This window comes from Camelus bactrianus, chromosome 9 (assembly GCF_048773025.1).
Source record: "Camelus bactrianus isolate YW-2024 breed Bactrian camel chromosome 9, ASM4877302v1, whole genome shotgun sequence".
Classification (NCBI taxonomy): domain Eukaryota; kingdom Metazoa; phylum Chordata; class Mammalia; order Artiodactyla; family Camelidae; genus Camelus; species Camelus bactrianus.
In genome coordinates this window covers 33,290,725-33,309,384 of record NC_133547.1, presented here as the reverse complement: position 1 = coordinate 33,309,384, position 18,660 = coordinate 33,290,725, and the positions used below count along the sequence as shown (strand labels likewise).

Below are 18,660 nucleotides of genomic sequence, written 5' to 3'. Positions count from 1 at the left end.
CCTGTACTTTTAAATCATTGTCACCAGTTCCCGTCCACTCACCTTGTTGATCGGCATCTGCAGTCCGTGAGACGAGCGCGCTGACGGCTGGGAAGGTGATGCTGGACATGGCTGCGACCGCCCCGGCCGCCCACATCATCCTGCAGCGGGAGCAGCAGAGCGAGAGTGCTGTGTTAGTCCCCACTGTCCCTGTCCGCGTCGAAGCACACGTTTAAAATCTACTGGGAGACGGCTGTGGTGCCGGGAAAAGCAGAGCTGTGCTCTCCCTCCTTCCCATGTGCCTCCCAAGTCACTTAAACGCCTATCCCTGTTTACTCTTCTAGAAAGCAGAACTACAGCCACTTATTCACAAGAGTGGTGTGGGGTTCGAAGGCAGAACTGGGATGTCATGTATCACAACCGAACCGCAAAGTGTGTGGATATTATTACTGCAGGCCTGGGAGCTTCGAGAACCGTGGATAACACACAGCAGGAAACGCCATTAAACGTTTTAAAACATTTGCTAATAATTTCCAGCAAGGTTCTCACAGACTTGTGATTCAGCGTCAAGAAATCACTAATTTGACCTAAATGTGCTGCTGGCTTGATGTTTAAGAAATGGTTTTGATAATTTAAATTGTGAGTACCTCTTTGTACAAGCTAGACTGAAAAACAAAACGTCCATCGAAACACACTCTTGATGCTTACTCGTGCCCAAGTCCAAACAGAGATGGCGGCTCAGTGAATGAGACACCACTGCAAACCAAGGCGTGCGGGGCAGCCTGGCGTCCGCAGCACCGCTGCCGTCGCCTCCCTGCGGGAACCCAGACTGGCAAGAAAAGCAGAGCGCCTTCCTGGCGTGAAGCCGGGACCAAAACTACTGGACTCTGCCCCGTTCCTTCTGGTTGCCATCAGTTATGATCACTGGTGTTACTCAACCTTTTTTCCCCCCAATCAGAAAAACGGAAAAGGCAAACAAGGCTAACTTTCAGGGCCTTACTGCTTTGGGATTACATGTTTTTTCCTGACAGACTGATCTGGACTAAATACTCACTAGAGATTCAAAAACTCAATAAGCTCATTCAAAAACCCAACCTGTCTCTCAGGTATAAAACGTCACTTTGCTATTCTCAAGCCGCTCTAGAGTATACAAATAATACACCAGTGAGAAATTTGTGTCACATACATTTTCAGAGAAGAAAAAGCATACTAAGACAGATAAAGTCTGAGCCTTAGTTGAGAAGCAAATTAAGAAATACAAAAATTTTATTTGTCAATTATACCTCAATAAGGCTGAAAAAAAGAAAAAGGCAAACACCAGAATTAAGGAAATTAAAATATGTGCACCTACCAAGGCTCTGAACCGAAGCCATACCACGCCAGCTGTAATATTTGAAATCCCAGACCCAATAAAATGGTGTTCTTGTTTCCAATTGACCTCATAAGCAAACTCAAGACTATGGTCTGGAAAATAAGAAAAACCAAAATGGTTTATTAAAATAGAATAAGCTTTTTAATACTGAAAAGGAAACAATATTTGGTAACTCCCTTCAATCTATAATATAAAAGGACTATTATTTACCACTTTTCTACATTTTGGCTTTTTAGCAACAATTGCCCTGATTATAGCTAAAACCATTACTCCAGGTTATATAAGCAGATGAAAGGTTCCTCTGCTGATCCAGATTCAGGGAAAAAGTTAGAAAACTGAAAATAGAAAAGGTGCACTTTGTGTTCAGTACACTTCTACTGAGGACCACTTAAAATCAGAAATAGTGAACAGTAGGGTCAAAAGTTCTAACTCGTGGCTTGGAGATCCCTCTTATGTAACAGCTTTAAAACAGTTTTCACAGGTCCAAGTTAATCCAAAATGCTTATTCTCCTGACTAAAAGAAGACTGAAATAGTACAATTACTCATATGTCCTTCACCTAAATTAACCTGTCCTGTTGCTGAAACCATGGTGCTTCTGTGAATGGTAAATCAGTTTAACAAGTATGACTTGGGAGCAGCGTAGTGTAATAACTAAGAACACACAGCCTTTGGGAGAATAGCCTTAATCATAATCTTGGCTCTAACTGTGTGACCTTGGGCAAGTCACTTCACTCTGAGATGCAATTTGATCTCTTACAAAATGGTGATAACAGTACCTGTTTCACAACTTTGCCATGTGAGTTAAAGGCAATGATATACTTAGCATTGTGCCTGGCACAGAATAATCATTTAATACACAATATTATGAATTGAGTGTTCTTGCTTTTCCTTTTCTTTCAAAGCTAATAAAAAATTCAGCAATAACCTGGGGGCATTAGAAACTATTTTTTGCTATTCAAATTAAAATATTAAATATACCCCTTAAGACAGCTGGTAAGTCCACAGAAGAAGTGAAAATTCAGTAAATCATTATTTGATGACTGGCTGATACTCCTAAACTTTCAATTATCAAGTATAAAACTCTCTAAATTGAGACATGTTTAATCAGATTTAATCACAAATAAGTCAGTGGAAAGCAAATGAAGATTCTTTTAAGAATTCCTGAACAACTAAGACTCACAGCTTTCTTCTCTGAGACTTCCCCGTAAATCGGGTGAGGGTAAATAAGGCTGAGTTCCACAAGGCATGGAACCTTGTTGGATCACATTCCTCGACAACCACAGACACAAAAGGGGACTCACCCAGAGTAAGCAGTCAGCAAAAACTTCCTGTGTACACGACACTCTAACTGGGGACATCGGTTTTCTCCCAAGGGCAGGGGATTTTTTCTCATTTATCTTTGTATCCCCAGCACCTCCCATAAGTTCCTAAGTATTTATGGGAAGCATGCTTGATTTTAAATGTCACCATATTCTCAACTCAGTAATAATAATGGCACAAATTACTTACTTTGTATATAGAGTGTGCTAGACAGGAAAATAAAAATCAGTGCCCCCTAATTCTGATTTTAAAGATGAGAGAACCAAGTCCCAAAGGTTAAAATGACATATGACTTACCCACGATGACACAGCTAATTAATAGTTAACTGATGTCAACTTTTGGTCACTCAGTAAACAAATATTTGCCCAGTTCCCACTATATCCAATGGCTATTCTGGGTCTGAAGGCACTGATCCAGGGACAGTGAATAGGTCAAAGTACTGGTCAGCACATAGATTACCTCCTAGTAGAGGAAAGCGGGCATAAGCATACTTATTGAACACGGGAATTCCAGGCCTGAGCTGCTGTGAGAAAATAAAGTAGGGCAGTGTGATAGGGGTGCTGCTTGAACCAGGATGTGTGGGGAAGGCCTCCCCGAGGTGACGTCAGAGGTGAGGGCTGAATGAGGACGAGGAGGAGGTAGCCATGTGAATATCTAGACAGGTAGGGGTGACAGCAAGTGCCCTGCATCTGGAATGTGTTCAACAACTCAGGGAAAGGAGGAAAATGAGGTTTTGTCAAGAGCCTTGATTTTATTCTGGTTGCAACAGAAAGTGAGTATTAAACAAGAAAGCACTCATTACATTCCCACTTTACAAAAATTACTCTGCTGAGTCTCGAATAAGCTGTAGAGAGACAAGTACGAAAGCAGAGAGACCAGATGGAAGCTACTGCCCTGGCTCAGACTAGGCTCCTAGAAACAGAGATGGTGAGAAATGCTTTGATTTAAATGTATTTTGGAGAGAGAGGTGAAAGAAGATACCATCTGATGGGCTGGATGTGAGGTAAGGAGAAACAAACGAATCCAGGATGACACCAAGGTTTCTGGCCCAACCACCAGGAGACCAGTGATGCCAGTGAACGGGATGGGCAGCACCGGGTGGAAGGAATCCAGACTGTGGCTGGGGCCATGTCAGGTCTGAGATATCCAGCAGGTGGGTCCAACAGGAGCTCAGGGACTGGCTTGGTATCTATCAATTTGGGAGTCACTAGAACACAGAGGACTAGATGACAGCACTGAGGGAGAGAAATGTGTGGAACTAACTACAGCCACGAACTCCTGCAAACATTTATTTAGTGCAAATGTTACAAACTCATGCCTACTGGTGCCACGGAAACGAAGGGGCCTATGGCAAACTAGACAGTAAGGGCCCCAGGGGGCCAGTGACTGGCTCCCACTGGAAGGCTGTATTCACGTTACCAGATCTCAGTTTGGGAGGAGAAAGTACATTTCCATAGTTTCATGTAACATCTCCCAATTTTTCAATGCTTACTTTTTAAAGGTTTTAAATCGCCATGGGAAAAAACAGTCACCTCTAATTTAGCACCTACTGGGCTGCAGGCACTAGAGAGACCAAGACAAATGTGACACAAGCCTGCCTTCGCAGTCTTCCCAGAGCTCTACTGGAGCTCACGATCGACTGAGGCAAAAACAACCAGAAGTGGAGAGTAAAATTCAGAATACAATGCATTCTGGACCACACACCGCAGTTCCCATGGGAACTCGGAGATACACCCAAGTTCCCATGGGAACTGAGAGGCGGGCCACTTCGGACGGCGGAAGGGGGAGGCAGTAGGCAAGGCAGAAGCGAAGGCACGCAAGACGCACGCACGACGCACGCACGCGGGCGTCAAGGAGCGGTTCGGGGCAGCTCCGCGCTGCTGCGGAGCAGAGTCAGACACTGGGCTCAGTTCACCGACTTGAGAGGGCGAAGGGGACAAGCCCTTCTCAACTGTATACTTGACATAAACGAGAATACAAGATAATTCTACCTCTGGGGCTATAAATTATTCATAATATTTTAATTCATATAATGACAAAGTGTAATTACCAGTATTTACATGCAGACTACATACTCCTATTCACCTGTTTTTGAAGTTCAACTCATTTACTTTTAGAAGTGTGATTTTTTTCACCTCAAAAACTGTGTTTCTATGTAGACCCCCAAAGCCGAATGGGCATTTAAGTCCTGTATCCCGTGTTTCTCTGCACGGCATCCGCTGCGCCACGGACGCTGGCTGGTGGGGGCTCCTTCCTTCCCAGACTCGCAGCCCTTGTGCTGCGGCCGCCGCTGCGCTCTTTCCAGTACAAACCCGACCACAACCCCCGGCTGGGTTTCCAGGTCTGCCCTCCCAGATTCTGAGCCCTTATCGACTGTTTTCCATCTTGCATCCTCTGTGCGCTGGATGCCAGCTACTGAGCAGAGGGAAACTTTCCCCTAAGGCACCTTTAGCTCATCACTCACGCAGTCCACAGTGTGACTGCTCAGATTACTAGCTGCCTACCTACAGCTCCCATGCTCATTTAAGTATGAAATGGAACTTCAGACCTTATAGTTATTAATCTCTTAAGTATCTTTACAATAAATGTTAGCCTGTTCTCTTTACGATCTAAATCTTAAATAAAATATTGCAAGTCTCATCTCAGCAGTATGTGAAAAAGGTAAGACATAACGAACAGGTTGGATTTATCTCAGGATTCAAGGTCGGTTTAACATTTGATAATTGATCAAGCTCTATTCTCACTATTTCTGCACTTTCCTTTGTGCTCAGAAAGGTGTTTTTTTTTTTTTTCAAAAGCTGTTTTTATATATGGGCAACAATGTATTTTCCCCCAAAGCTGAAGAGCACATTTCTAATACCCAGGAGTAAGTACTTAAATGCAGTGTTTTTCCAGATGAAAGATTTTAAGGATAAAACTGAGTTAGAAATAGTACTAATACTCAGTGCCACATGCATGCATCTGTGGGGCCATGGGGGAAGTACATTACAGAATTTAAATTTGAAGTTTCTCACTAAACCTACCAGAAATTCATAAACGAGAGAGCTCTGGTCTCTCTCTACCTCTTGGGATTCACTTCCTGACCCTCCCTTGCTCATTCCACCAGAGCCGCCCTGGCCCCTGGCCATTACGAGCCAGCTGCGTCCTCTCGGAGTTGTGTTTATGTTCTGGCCGCTTAGAATTCTCTTCCTCCAGCTGTTTTCAGTGGCATGTTCTTCATTCCTTTGGGTCTCTGGCTCAAATGTCACTTGTATCAACAAAGCCTTCCCAGTCCTCCCATAGAAAATAACACCCAGCCATGCTCTATATCCCTTGTACTCCTTTTCTCTAGAGTTTCCGTTACACCTGATATGTTTATATTGACATGTTTACTAATCTGCTTATCCCACAAGAACGCAAACTTTACCATAGCAGGAATTTAGTTATGTTCACTGCTATATCCCGAGTGCTTAACGCATGGCAGCTATTGAACATGTACTGAATGAAATCAGCAGTAAAACAAGAGTAAGATATATAAAATTTCTGATTTTATACAGGTAAATACTCTAGTGTAAATCAGTCTTTCTGGTTCATACATCATATATTGAATATGTGTCAGTCACCAAAATCTGATCAACACTGACTATACTAACAGAATTGTGTTTTTGAACCTATAAACATCTCTCCCTGTAACTAAAAAGAAACTTACCTGTGCAATAATGGAGAGAATGCCAAGGACCGCTATGAATGCTGCAACACTTTCCGGTGAAAATTTCATTATCTAGAAGGTTTCCAGAAAAAGTAACATTAATAAAAAAGCACAACAAATATACTGATGCAATTACTTGTACATTGATATTAAATGGACCCCAAAAAAGCAAATGTAATTCATTAAAAAAATTTTATTTATTTTTAATGGAGGTACTGGGGATTGAACCTAGGACCTTGTGCATGCTAAGCATGCACTGTACCACTGAGCTCTACCTTTCCCCTACAATTCATTTATAATCAAAGAATTCCTGAGAGGAAGTATCTGGTTTTTCACTGAGAACCAAAATTATAGTAAGTGTTAACATACTGAAAATAACAGCTATTTAATTCAGATTAAGTAAATCTAAATCCCTTAATTTAGATTTCCTAAACTGGAGACAGCTATCAAGCACTCAAAATCCATTTTACAAATAAATATTGCACTGTGTTGTGCTTTTTACAGGTACTGATAAAGGTGACTAGTAAGGTTAGTGTCAAGGAGGGAAAAATGACTGCCCTCATTTTGGCTAGCTGCTTTCTCACATACGCTCTCAATCAGAGACTGGAGCAGGTAAGTGGATTAAAACATCCCATCACCTCTGTAAGCAGCACATAAACAAACTCAAACCATGTACACTGACAGGAAAACTAACCTTTTCTACGAAGCCAAGTCTTAATAGAAATGCATAAGGAAGGTCAGCCACACTAGACAGGAAGTTAACTCTAGTGGGCCATTAAAAAAAATCATAGCCATTTTTAAAAGTCTCCATTACTGTAGCTCTCTCAAGATTAAATATTCTTTTACTGTAGCACTCAACAAAGAAAGAAAAGTCCACCTTGGTAGGACAGAACTGTACCTGTCTGAGGTATAAAAAAAAGCTGGAATATTGGCCCGCCTCCGGCAGGTAGGAGAGGAACACCGTGATGCAGATGAGCAGCACTATGGAGTCCTGGCCCACTTTTTTTAAGGACTAGAACAAGAAGATGACTTGATATCAGGTTTTACATCAAAACACTGACCTAGTCGTACAAACATGCAGAGAAATCTTCTGGCAGTGCACATACAGACACCTAGTTGTCTTTTTTTCTTTTTCTTTTTTAAATTTATTTCATCCTCCCCCGAACTATTCTGAAACGAATTGCAAAATATTTTTTTAAATCCATCACAATGTTTTCCCCAAAGAAACATCCACAACAAAACATTACTGCTGCACTGAATCACACATTCCTTTTTTAAGCTAAGAGAAGGAAAAGGTGCAGACTTACTGCAAAGGGGTCAGCCTGTTCCCAGGAAATGGGTGCCCCCCATGATGCTGGCCGCATCTTCTCCGGCAGTGACTCTGGCACAGCAACAAGGATAAAGCAAATATCCAGCAAAGCTATCGCTGTAGCCAGGACCACCACCAGGCTGTCCCCGTACACTCGCCCAAGGTAAGCGCCAATGGCAGGGCTGGTTACCAGACTTGCAGCGAATGTTGCTGAAACCTGCAACACATCAAGGTCAACATAAAGCGATCAGTCAGGACACCTTGGCTCCTTAACTTCAGCACCCCAGAAACTCTGACTTACGTCCGCCCCCCTGCCTTTCTTCTTCCTACCTGGGCCATTTTCCTTATACTCTCTTCTTTTGCAGGAATAGAAACGAATTAGATTCTTAACTAAAAAATATGTAATCAGCTCTAAGATAGTGGCTTCAAACTTAATCTTTTAAGATTTGGTGCCCTCTGTCCAGATAAATCTTACTTATAAATTTGTAAGTAAAACAGATTTAAAAATAAACAAAAAGTGTTTTAGTTGAAGAAAAGTTGGGGGCCTGAAGCGTAGCCAAAATGCCCTCTCCCCGACTCCCCTGAAAGCCTGCACCCACCCTCAGTGCTCTGTGAAAGAAGCCTAAATCAATACTTGAAGGAAATCCAGTGTCACTGTGATTTTTTCCCCCAATATATAAATTAAAATTAAATGAATGTTTACTGTGATACATATTTAAGACTTGCTGGAATAAAGCTTCAAGACTTTGAAGTGTATCTTTTCATCAGGAACAGTGTTAAGCTGCAGCACAAAACTGAACTAGGTCATCTTAGGTGGCAGGGTGCGGAGGAATGGGCTCATCGATCCTCAGCATTGAGCACAACGCTAACCATGCCTCTAAAATTCTGAGGAAGCCCATACAAGCCTGGTGAAAATGCAGATTAAAGTAGAGAAGACACAGGTGGGAAAAAACTATTAATCCTATTAATCCCAGACATATCTGGCTTCCTGGACAAAGTGGTCTGCAAATCAGCAGTAAATGTGATAGCAGGGAACACCTGATAGAGACCACACTCCTCAGAGGATAATTAGAAATTAATGTGGGAGGTGCATGAGCTTCTGCTCCCTACTCTGTGCTTTATTCTGTTTCTATGCTATTTATGACTTTTGCATGGAGGATGTAAACTTCACAGGAGGTCGTATTTTTAGCTGTTAATTATTAATAGATGCTCAAGATAAGCAATTCAATTGCCAATGGTCAATTATTTGACAAGTACATCAAATTCTAATAACTAAACATCTAGCTACCAACCTAAATGTTTATCAGCTGGTGAATGGAAGAACAAAATGTGGTATAACCCACACAATGGAATACTACACAGCAATAAAAAAGGAAATACTGACATCAGCATGGATAAATCTCCTATGATTATGCTAAGTGTAGACACCAAAGACTTTATTTTAGATTATTTCATTTATATGAAATTTCTATTGAAAGCAAACTACAGAGACAGAAAGTAGACTGGTGACTGCCTGAGGTTGGAGGGGTGTTCTCACAGCCACTGGAGTATGTGTATCAGCAGAGCCTTTGGGGCTGAAAGGCACAGCCTAGCTCTTCCTCCTCTTCAAGCCACATCAGGGTTCTTTAACCCATTTGCTTATATCTCCTATTTCTGTGGCTAAAGAAACCAGAAGGAAACCACACACCAAAGCTAAGAAGTCAAGTTTGCTGAGGAGGTTTGGGAGTGAGATGAAAGGAGACAATTAATTCTGAGTTACTGGATCAGTATCTCTGGACTCCCTGAGCAGCGTCTTTATGTAAAATGAGGACACTTATACTGCTTACCTCATGGAGTTGGTAAGCACCAAATAAAGATAAATATGGGCAAAAAAAAAAAAACAAAAAAAAAACTGCTTGTCCCATTTTTGCTGAAAGCTCACCACTGTCCTACTTCTGGCTATCTAATAATGATTTGTTATCTATTTTGTTTCTAGACTTAACAGAAACAGACTATACTGCCCTTAAATATAAACAGTGTTTAGTTTGGCAAACTATGGCTTGTGGGCCAAGTCTAGGTATAAATGTTCCTTCCACGTGGAAAGAGATGTAAACACACACCCATAAGCAAAATAAAGAATCTGAGAGACAAATTTGCCGCAAGCAGTAGAGTAGCCACAGAGATCCAACACACAGTAAAGTGGACACAGATAAACACACTGAACTATGTAGCTCCGTAGTAACTACAACAACAGCAGCACGCATACTGCAGTGCACAGCTGTACCAAAGGGGCACGCTGCGCACCTGACGGTGGGGAACATCACTGAGTCCAATTTACTCAATAGAAATTAATTTAAAAAAGCTGAAAGTGAAAAAGAAATAAAAAAGGATATGAGAGATGAGAGAGACTATATGCAGCCAACAAGCCACAGAAAAGGTTTGGTGATCCCTGAGCTAGATGTTAACCTATTCTATTTTAGATCGGCCATTAAATAGGAGTAACTTTTAAACTTATGACATATTAAATAGCTCCTTAATTTTAGTATTCTATTAAAAAGAACTCCTATAAGTGAAATTCCACTATAATTTCCAATCTGATGTGCAACTAATACTGAATGAAAATATCAAAACTTACATGGCTTTGTATTGAGAAAAAAGTTTAATGTAGCCTAATGGATGATTTTATTATAAAATGTATTTATGCAAAAATAAATCTTATCATGCAAAGGCTTCCACTCTTTGTAATATGAGATAACATGGGGTGTTTTTCATCAGATTAAACACGCATACCAGTCCGTAAGCCATACTTCTTTCATGTTCTTGGGTTATATCTGCTACATATGCAAATACCACGGAGAAAGTCACTGCAAAAACCCCAGAAACAGAGATAACAGCGAAGTACCACCTAGGATTGAAAGACAATTGACAAGAAATGGTTAGAATAATTACCATTACCTTAATCTTCTTTCATTTCTGTAAGTGAATTGACGTAAGAATAGCTAATTTCAGTCAACAGCTTTCTAGGACAGTTTATAGATTAATTCTTCTATAAATCATAAGCCACAGATATTATGAAAACATAGAGCTAGCAGTGGGCCCTCAATAGCAACTCACTTGCTATAAATACTTAGATAAATTAGATCATGTATTCAGGTCAATTTTTTATCCAATTGTTGAACTGTTAAGTGGCTTTGCTGTTGCTGTTTCTACTAAAAACAGCAACAAACTAGAATCTATTATAATTCACCCATTGCAATTTCCCATTATGGTACCACAAAAAAAAAAAAAATCAACATTTAGTAAAAAAACCCCCAAAAACCCGAGGAACAAGTTACTCCATACTTATTTCTAGTCTGTATATAGAAACGAGGTGTTTTTTCTAAGTTATTCTTAGCTCTTCACATGGTAGCAAAACAACTCAGTTATTATGTAAAAGAAAGCTGTATGGCAGTGTTCAGAAATAAAGTTGAGAATATACTATAAAATGAACAAATGCTATTTTAAAAAGCATACGACACTTTGCTATATATGAATCAAAAATATCTGTCTGGGAGTAAGAAGTTTCTATTGTAAAGCTGACATTTAGTTTTTAAAATCAAGTGTAATCACAATACACTTTCAAAATATCATACCACCAGGACTCAACCGCTTCCCCAATTTTTTCTAACACACGGCTTTCCACAGCAAATTATCTGTTCATGCGCTAGATTTGTTTGGTAAGATATCATGTGTGATTAACATTCGTCAAGGGTTTGCGGCCTTTAGGGTTGTATCTCACCTGTGAAAGGAAGGAAGATCCTGCCCACATATACCCCTGACCCTTCTAGATGCACCTTGGAAACACGTCCCATCCATGATGTAGAATTAACAGTAACAGTCAAGTGATACAGAACTTAAATCAAAGAATTAACACACCTACAACCAAACTGGGCTCCATCATCTTGGGAAAATCATTTTCCTGTGAGCTTTCCCTCCCTTCTTCCTCAGTGAAAGAATCTTGATTTTAATCAGTGTGGCCATGAGCCCAGCCTCTCGTAGCTAGGAGCAGCATATGCCTGAAATCTGACCAGATGTGAGGAGAGGCTGGGGGGGAACTCCACAGTCCCCTTAAAGGAAGGCAGCGCGCTCTTCTCATGCCCTCCTCCTTCCATCTCGCTGCCTGAAAGTGCCATGAGCTGGAGCTCACTCAAGCAGCCTTCCCCACTGCTGACGGTGAGGGGACAGCTGAGGACGGCAGAGCACAAAGACAGGAAAAGTCTGGTCCCCGGGAAGTGTCACACCAGCTCGGGACTGCTCAACTCCAGACTTCTTTCATACGGAGAGAAAAATTAATAATCAGTTTCCCTGATTTTAAGCAACTATTATTCAGGTCTTTACTGATATATAACGAAGCCTATTCCTAATTAATGCAGATAGTGATGATAAACTTTGTGTTTTTAACATTCTACTCAAGAAAATAAAAAGTCAGCAACATTATCCAGCCCCCAAAATACTGTTTGGAAATTTGGGCTGTGAAATCCAAAAAGCAGGTTAGCCAGCAGTCTACATGGCTTCTTTGGTGGCAGCCAGTTCAAAAAACTTTATGAACTATTCCTTCGCTACTGTATTTTTAAGGGCCCTTTTATCTGTGTCAAAGAATAAATGTATTAGAAAAATGCATTTAAAACCGACATAGGTAAGCTGGAAAAAAAAGCGAAAGCAATATTCAGAAAATAATTAACAGTGATACTTAGTTGCTATAATCTGAATGTGCACGTACCATGGGCTGATCTTCATTAAAGGGATTGGCGCACACGTGAAAAACACTGTTAGCAGCAAGAAGGACTTTCGGCCCCAAACATCCGAAAGAGCACCAATAAGCGGGGCGCTGAGGAATGACAGCAAGCCCTAAGAAGACAAACGGAAAAGTGGCATGCACAGTGTATGCTGACGAGCCAAGAGTAAATCATTTTCCCGCCACAGAAGAATTTTAAATAAGTTCGTTTCTAAAATGAGCATATCACCAAACTTTACATACACAACTTATTTCTTATCTGTATATGATTTAAAAATTTCCCAAGACTGTCTAGAATCATCTGCAGGGCTCTGGTAGAGGATTAAATATGAAATGTTCTAATAAACTCTCAACCACAATCCTACTTAGCCAATTCTAGAAAAAATACCATATGCTAATTATCTGTTTTTATGTCCACAGACTAATTACCTATTTATAAACTTGTTGATCAAATGGAATCAAGAGTAAATATAGAATAACAAAAAGCATAGAATAATCAAGACTTTAACCATACTGATATGTTTTATACTTATGCATTCTTTTAAATAGTTCTTTTCTTTTCAATCTATATTCTTGTTTCTAGTTTACAAAAGATCTCTGTGATGAAAATGGCAACACATAAAAAAACAGGGAAAATCTGTCATGACGTGGTTTATCATTATTATACATAGTTGGCTATATTTGACTCAAATCATATTTAAAACCTAGTTCATTTAAAAAGTATTAAGTAATCCCCCAAGATATACTCCAACTGTAAAAACTAACACTTAGTGGATCGGTCAATTAACTAACTTAATACACTGGCAGAACATGCGTGTGTTTGCATACACACATAAATATTTATATATAATGACTGATCTTACCTTTACTCCTTGAATTAGGCCATTCATCAGAAATGTATGTTTAGGGAAGGTCTCATGTAATACCTAAAGAATAAAAACAAAATAAAAAGCTCATGCTACATTTTTTAGTCCTAGTAAAACTTAAAACGTCCCTTCATTATAAAATTTTCAGTTTGTATGACACTATGCATATGAGTAAATACTAATACCGCCAAATGTTTATTTGTCATTTACTATGTCACAAGGCACTAAATTGGGCACTTTAATATATTACCTCCTTTAATTCTTCATAACAGCCCTATCAGAAAACTGATACACACAGAGGCTACATGTCTTATCCAAGATTACACAGTAATGGCAAAACTGAAATTGAGCACAGGAAGTCGGGCTTGCAAGTCCCTACTTTTAATGCTGTCCTGCTTCCCACATATAACTGACAGACTTACAGCTCCTGTACAGACAGGCCTACCACCTAAAACAGGGGACCAGGAGAATAAATAGGGAAATTTTAATTGCCAAAAAGTGGATCTAGAGATTTTATAAGGTAAGAAAAAAAAAATCCCAAGCCATGAAAATGTACAACAAATTCCTCTGTCCTTTTTAAGGACTGATCTCAAACCACACAGCATCAGTTTGTTCACTGGGCAACAAGGGAACCACTGGGAACTCAGTGGTTGAAAAAGCAATTAGGGAAAGGTAACTGAAAAAATAAAAAGCATCAGCCACCATTTTTACAGTCTATGTGCCAGAGGCTCTATATATAATACATACTCTTTTATTTAATCCCAACAATAACATGAATTAGATAATATTCCCTCTTTACAGATGTGGGAACTGAGTTCTTAACTTGACAAAGCCAATGCTTCTTCCATGACAGCACACTGTCTCTCAATAAAAGCAATAAAGAATGGCCATGTGGAGAATAAGAAAGGTGGGAAAAATCTCTTTAGGGATAAAAACTATGCTGATAATGCTTTCTGACATCTTTGCAAGTAAAACCTTTAGAAGGATTAGAATGCTCTCTTCTTCAGTTACGCTTCTTTTGCCAATAACTAGAAATTAAACAAAAATTAACCTAAAGAAAGTTAGAAATGAAATGTTTAATAGTCAAAGGACATTACTAACATGGGAAAAATCACATATTTATGATAGTCACATATTCTGTGATTCTCAACCGAGGGTAACTTTGACCCCCAGCGGATAGTTGGCAATGCCTGGAGACATGTTTGATTGCCACAACTTGGGGGAACAGGGGAGAGAAAAGATGCTACTGGTACCTAGTAGGGAGGAGTTAGGAAAGCTGCTAAACATCCTGTCATAGACAGGCCAGCCCCTCCCCACCCCCAACACACAACAAATAAGCATCTGGCCCCAAAACTCAACAGTCGAGAAACCGTATTATTTACAGCAAAGATCCACAAGTCTGAAGACGGTGTCTGTAAAGGAGCAGATTAAAAATATTTTCAGCTTTTTCTAGCTTTGTGGGCCACATAGTCTCTGTTGCAAGCACTCAACTCAATAAAGGCAGCCAGAGGCTGCACGTAAATGAACAGGCTGGCTGTGTTCTAATAAAACTTTATTTACAGAAAAATGGGCTACTAGCAGCATTTGCGCTGGTCAGTTTGCTAGTTCTCGTACTGAAGATAAAGGTTTAAACTCCTGAAACTGGTATCCCAAAACCATTCGTAACAACTCAAATCTGCTTTTCTTCTAGTTATTACTAAGGGCCAATTCTTTCTGGGGACAAAAAAATGGGTTTGGTGTGAAAAAGAATGAAGGACATAAAGAATGAATGCCTACAAGAAGCTTTATAATACTTTAAATCTTATTGCTAACAATTCACTTTGCCAAGCTGTCTTCCATTCCAATCAATCTGGTCTCTTTACTGTTATAGAAATATTCTTATGCTTTCCAATATGCATACTTGCATATACAATATTCTGTATCTTAAATGTTAGTTCCCCTTCTCTTCGCTCTCTAGTTGATCCCCAAACCCTCCATATTGCTCCTCTGCACCAAACTTTCCTGTCCAAAGTGATCAGTTCTGCCTTTAGGACCGTGTAACAGGTGATTATAGCACTCACTGGGTAGTCACATACAGCTTTGTAATATTTCTTATATTGCAGTACTGTGTTGCTTAGTTCTTCTATTTTTCATCTTTTCAGATATTTAATAAATATTTCCTTTCAATTATATTTCAAATTTCTTAAGGGCAGACAGGCACTATATTTACTATACCTTGCATCTAATAAATTTTTATCTCTATGAGTACTTCAAAGAGTGCTTTCATATAGTAATTGTTTACTAAATGTTCATAACTGATGATAAATTCTGCTTTCGAAATGATTTAATATGACAATTATGCAAATTAATTTACCTAATATTACAAAATAAAAACCTTTATAACCCACTGCAAAGGAATATAGTTAATTTAAAATAAACAAGCCCACATGTTTGTTTTTAACAAAATTTTAACACAAAGACAAATATAACAAGTAATACATACGTTGTAAAGATTTTTGATCCTGGAGGAACTTTAAGCACTGGATTTTAGAGCTAAACAGAAAAAAATCTAACATTTTCCAAGAAATTTTATGGGTCTTAAAATTTCTAAGCTTAAAAAATTTTGAGAGCAAATAGTCCTTAAAACATTAAATGCCTCAGGACTATCTCTGCAGCTAAGGATGCTCAGCCATTTCTATAGAAGAGATGCTCGAGGACTGGAGTGCAGGGTGTTGCTCCACAAGATGGACTGTGCATCTAGCTGCCTGAACCATAAGCACTGATCAAATATTTCTAGAACCATCAGTATGTCAAAAAACTGAAGCCACTTTATAGCATTATAGATCCTTAAACCTACTGTCACTAATTCTCTTTATGTAAATATATGTCATTTAGTCAATCAATAATCATGGATTGAACACCCACTATGAACTAACCATATAGTCATAACCTCTCAAAATGTTAGATTCGGTCCTTAAAAACATTTGTCAGTGAAAAAAAAAATTCTTTGTAGTTAACTTAACTCCCCTTGCTGGTGGAGACTTCACCCCCCTCCCGGACAGGACTTCCATGCAGGACACAGCCTCTGTTCTCTGACTGTACTCTAGAGCACAGTGTTCCATAAGCTCTGTAAGCTTACAATGCAAAAATAATTGCAACCCCATGAAATTTAAAAGAAAATTCTTTTAATTTCACATTACTCTCTAAAACGAAGACTATTATAAATCCCAAACCAAACATTTATTATAATTAATATGTCTTAAGGTTGGGTATCTGTTAAATGAATTAATTCAAAGGGCATCTTTGAAAACTGAAAAGCTGAAACTTAATTTTTGAGAGCTACGGATGGGGGAGAGAGAGAGATAAAACACAGACTAAATTATATCTTCATCCTCACTACTCCTTTTTAAATGAATGTTAAGAGTTGTGACTCTCTAGCAGGCACCATTTATAATCAGTTTCAAAACACATAAGACAGAAATAAACTGTTTAAAGGTTACAACAGACTTTTAGAAAGAGAAGAAGTGCTACAACTTCGTGCCTTTGACCCTGAAACTCACTTCTCCCACGCCCCGTCACGGGGGAGCGGGGGAGCGTAAGAGTCTGAAACAAAGAAGATGCTAACAAAGTCATCAACAACAACACACCACAGGCATAAAGTCCCAAAATGAGCAAAACCCTTTTCGAAAGCCCACAATGACTTAATAAATTGGTTCTTAATTAGTGATACATACTAGCATCACTTCTAAAAAATACACATGCCTGGGCCCCGCCTTTGAAAACTCTGATTTCAGCCAGACAGGTGGTAAGGGCCTAGGTATTCTGAAAACACTCCCCAGGTATTCCGGATATTCACCTCTGGTTAAAAAAAAAAAAAAAAAAAAAAAAATCACTGAATTAATAGACTCCACATTCTAACTGCTGAAACAGTCAGCTCCAGTTGGCCAGTGTAACCTAACGGGGCTGGTAAAGCCTACCCTGAACCCCAAATCGCCTAAAAAGTGATAGTTACCTGGAGGAATGAGCAGGACCGCAGGAGAACTTTCTCGTCCTTACACAGTTCTATACAGCTGAATGGTTTACAATTGATACAAACTGTGTTTCTAATTATTAAAAAAAGCAATATATATAGAATACATACAGTGAGTAATGTATGTGTACCTATTTCTCACGCACTAGTTCCTTCAGTGATGTTTTAAAGATTCTTGCTGTTCTAAAGTGAAAAGGCCAAAATACCAGAAAGTAGCTGGAGTAGAAAGACTCAGCATTTAGATACAATCTAAACTCTCCAACTCAATTCTTACTTTGCCTAGGTCTCTCCCCAAGGTTTTTTTTGCCCACCACACAAACAAATGTAATTAATTAAACTTGCAAAAGAAAACAATTCACTAAGTTCCAAATTAGCACTTTTCATTTTCCTGACCACAATTCAATTCAGTACTTAAAAAAAAAATAACCAAAATCAAAGGTACTATCTATTCTTTAATTAACAAAAATAATTAAGAATATACTAAGCAAAAAGATAGTTTTTCCAAAACTACAAAAAAGAAAGCAAGCACTTATATATAAATAATTGGATTTCTTCCTTGTTCTTAAAGAAGACAGTCTCTTTTTGTCCAATTAGAAAAAAATGATATTAAAGTTAAACAAAAAGTTGATAGAGCCAAAAAAATATAAACCAGGAACAAATTAAAAAAAAAAACAAAACAGCTATACACATTTCAAATCATGATGACAAATCATGGAATCATCACAAAAAGCTTTCTTTGATGGCTTGCTGACAGTTTACCCAACATTCAAATCTCTCTCCTTAGCTAGTGGTTGGACTGCCAGTAGTGACCTGACTACCCAGAACACGGGTATGAACCTCTTAAACCAGTATCCCCAAGACTGAGCACTGGAACAAAACAAGCCTAACTTTGAGGCCAAAGCTGCAGTTTACTATCAGAGTAGCAAGCAAGTTGCTTAACTCTTCTAACTCTTCATTTCTTCATCTGTATTATGAGGCTAATTTCTCATTAACAAAGTGGTTTTAAGGATTAAAACTAATAATGTATTTAAAGTGCTCAGGGCTGTGCTTGGACTCATTTTTAATATAAATGTATACGAACTGTTTGCTATTACAAAGCTTTAGTACTTTAAACTATACGACTAATGATCTACCGGATAGATTTAGACGTTAAATTGGTAGTAGATTATAAATGAGCGCACTGAAACATTAGGAAGCTAACATAAAGCTGTGAGAGAACACAGTTATTACAACAGCACAGTAGTCCTTGACTTCAGGTTATTACAGTATAATGTAGTTACAAATGTCACAATGAACTTGCATCATCTGATGAAGTTCCAAATCAGTGTCCATGGATTGTGAAGGCAGGAAACGTGTAAATTA

The 18,660-nt window shown here is 39.0% G+C and overlaps 1 protein-coding gene across 1 annotated transcript in view; it reads right to left on the bottom strand.

The window, feature by feature from the left end:
• Positions 1-18,660, bottom strand: part of MFSD14A (major facilitator superfamily domain containing 14A) — a 34,351-nt gene that overhangs the window by 3,467 nt on the left and 12,224 nt on the right. The window contains exons 3-10 of the mRNA XM_074370031.1: positions 13,287-13,349; positions 12,409-12,536; positions 10,440-10,554; positions 7,669-7,887; positions 7,260-7,373; positions 6,362-6,433; positions 1,331-1,443; positions 43-140 (exon numbers count right to left, since the gene is read on the bottom strand). Coding sequence (XP_074226132.1) covers positions 43-140; positions 1,331-1,443; positions 6,362-6,433; positions 7,260-7,373; positions 7,669-7,887; positions 10,440-10,554; positions 12,409-12,536; positions 13,287-13,349 — 922 coding nt within the window. The remainder of the gene's footprint in view (positions 1-42; positions 141-1,330; positions 1,444-6,361; positions 6,434-7,259; positions 7,374-7,668; positions 7,888-10,439; positions 10,555-12,408; positions 12,537-13,286; positions 13,350-18,660) is intronic.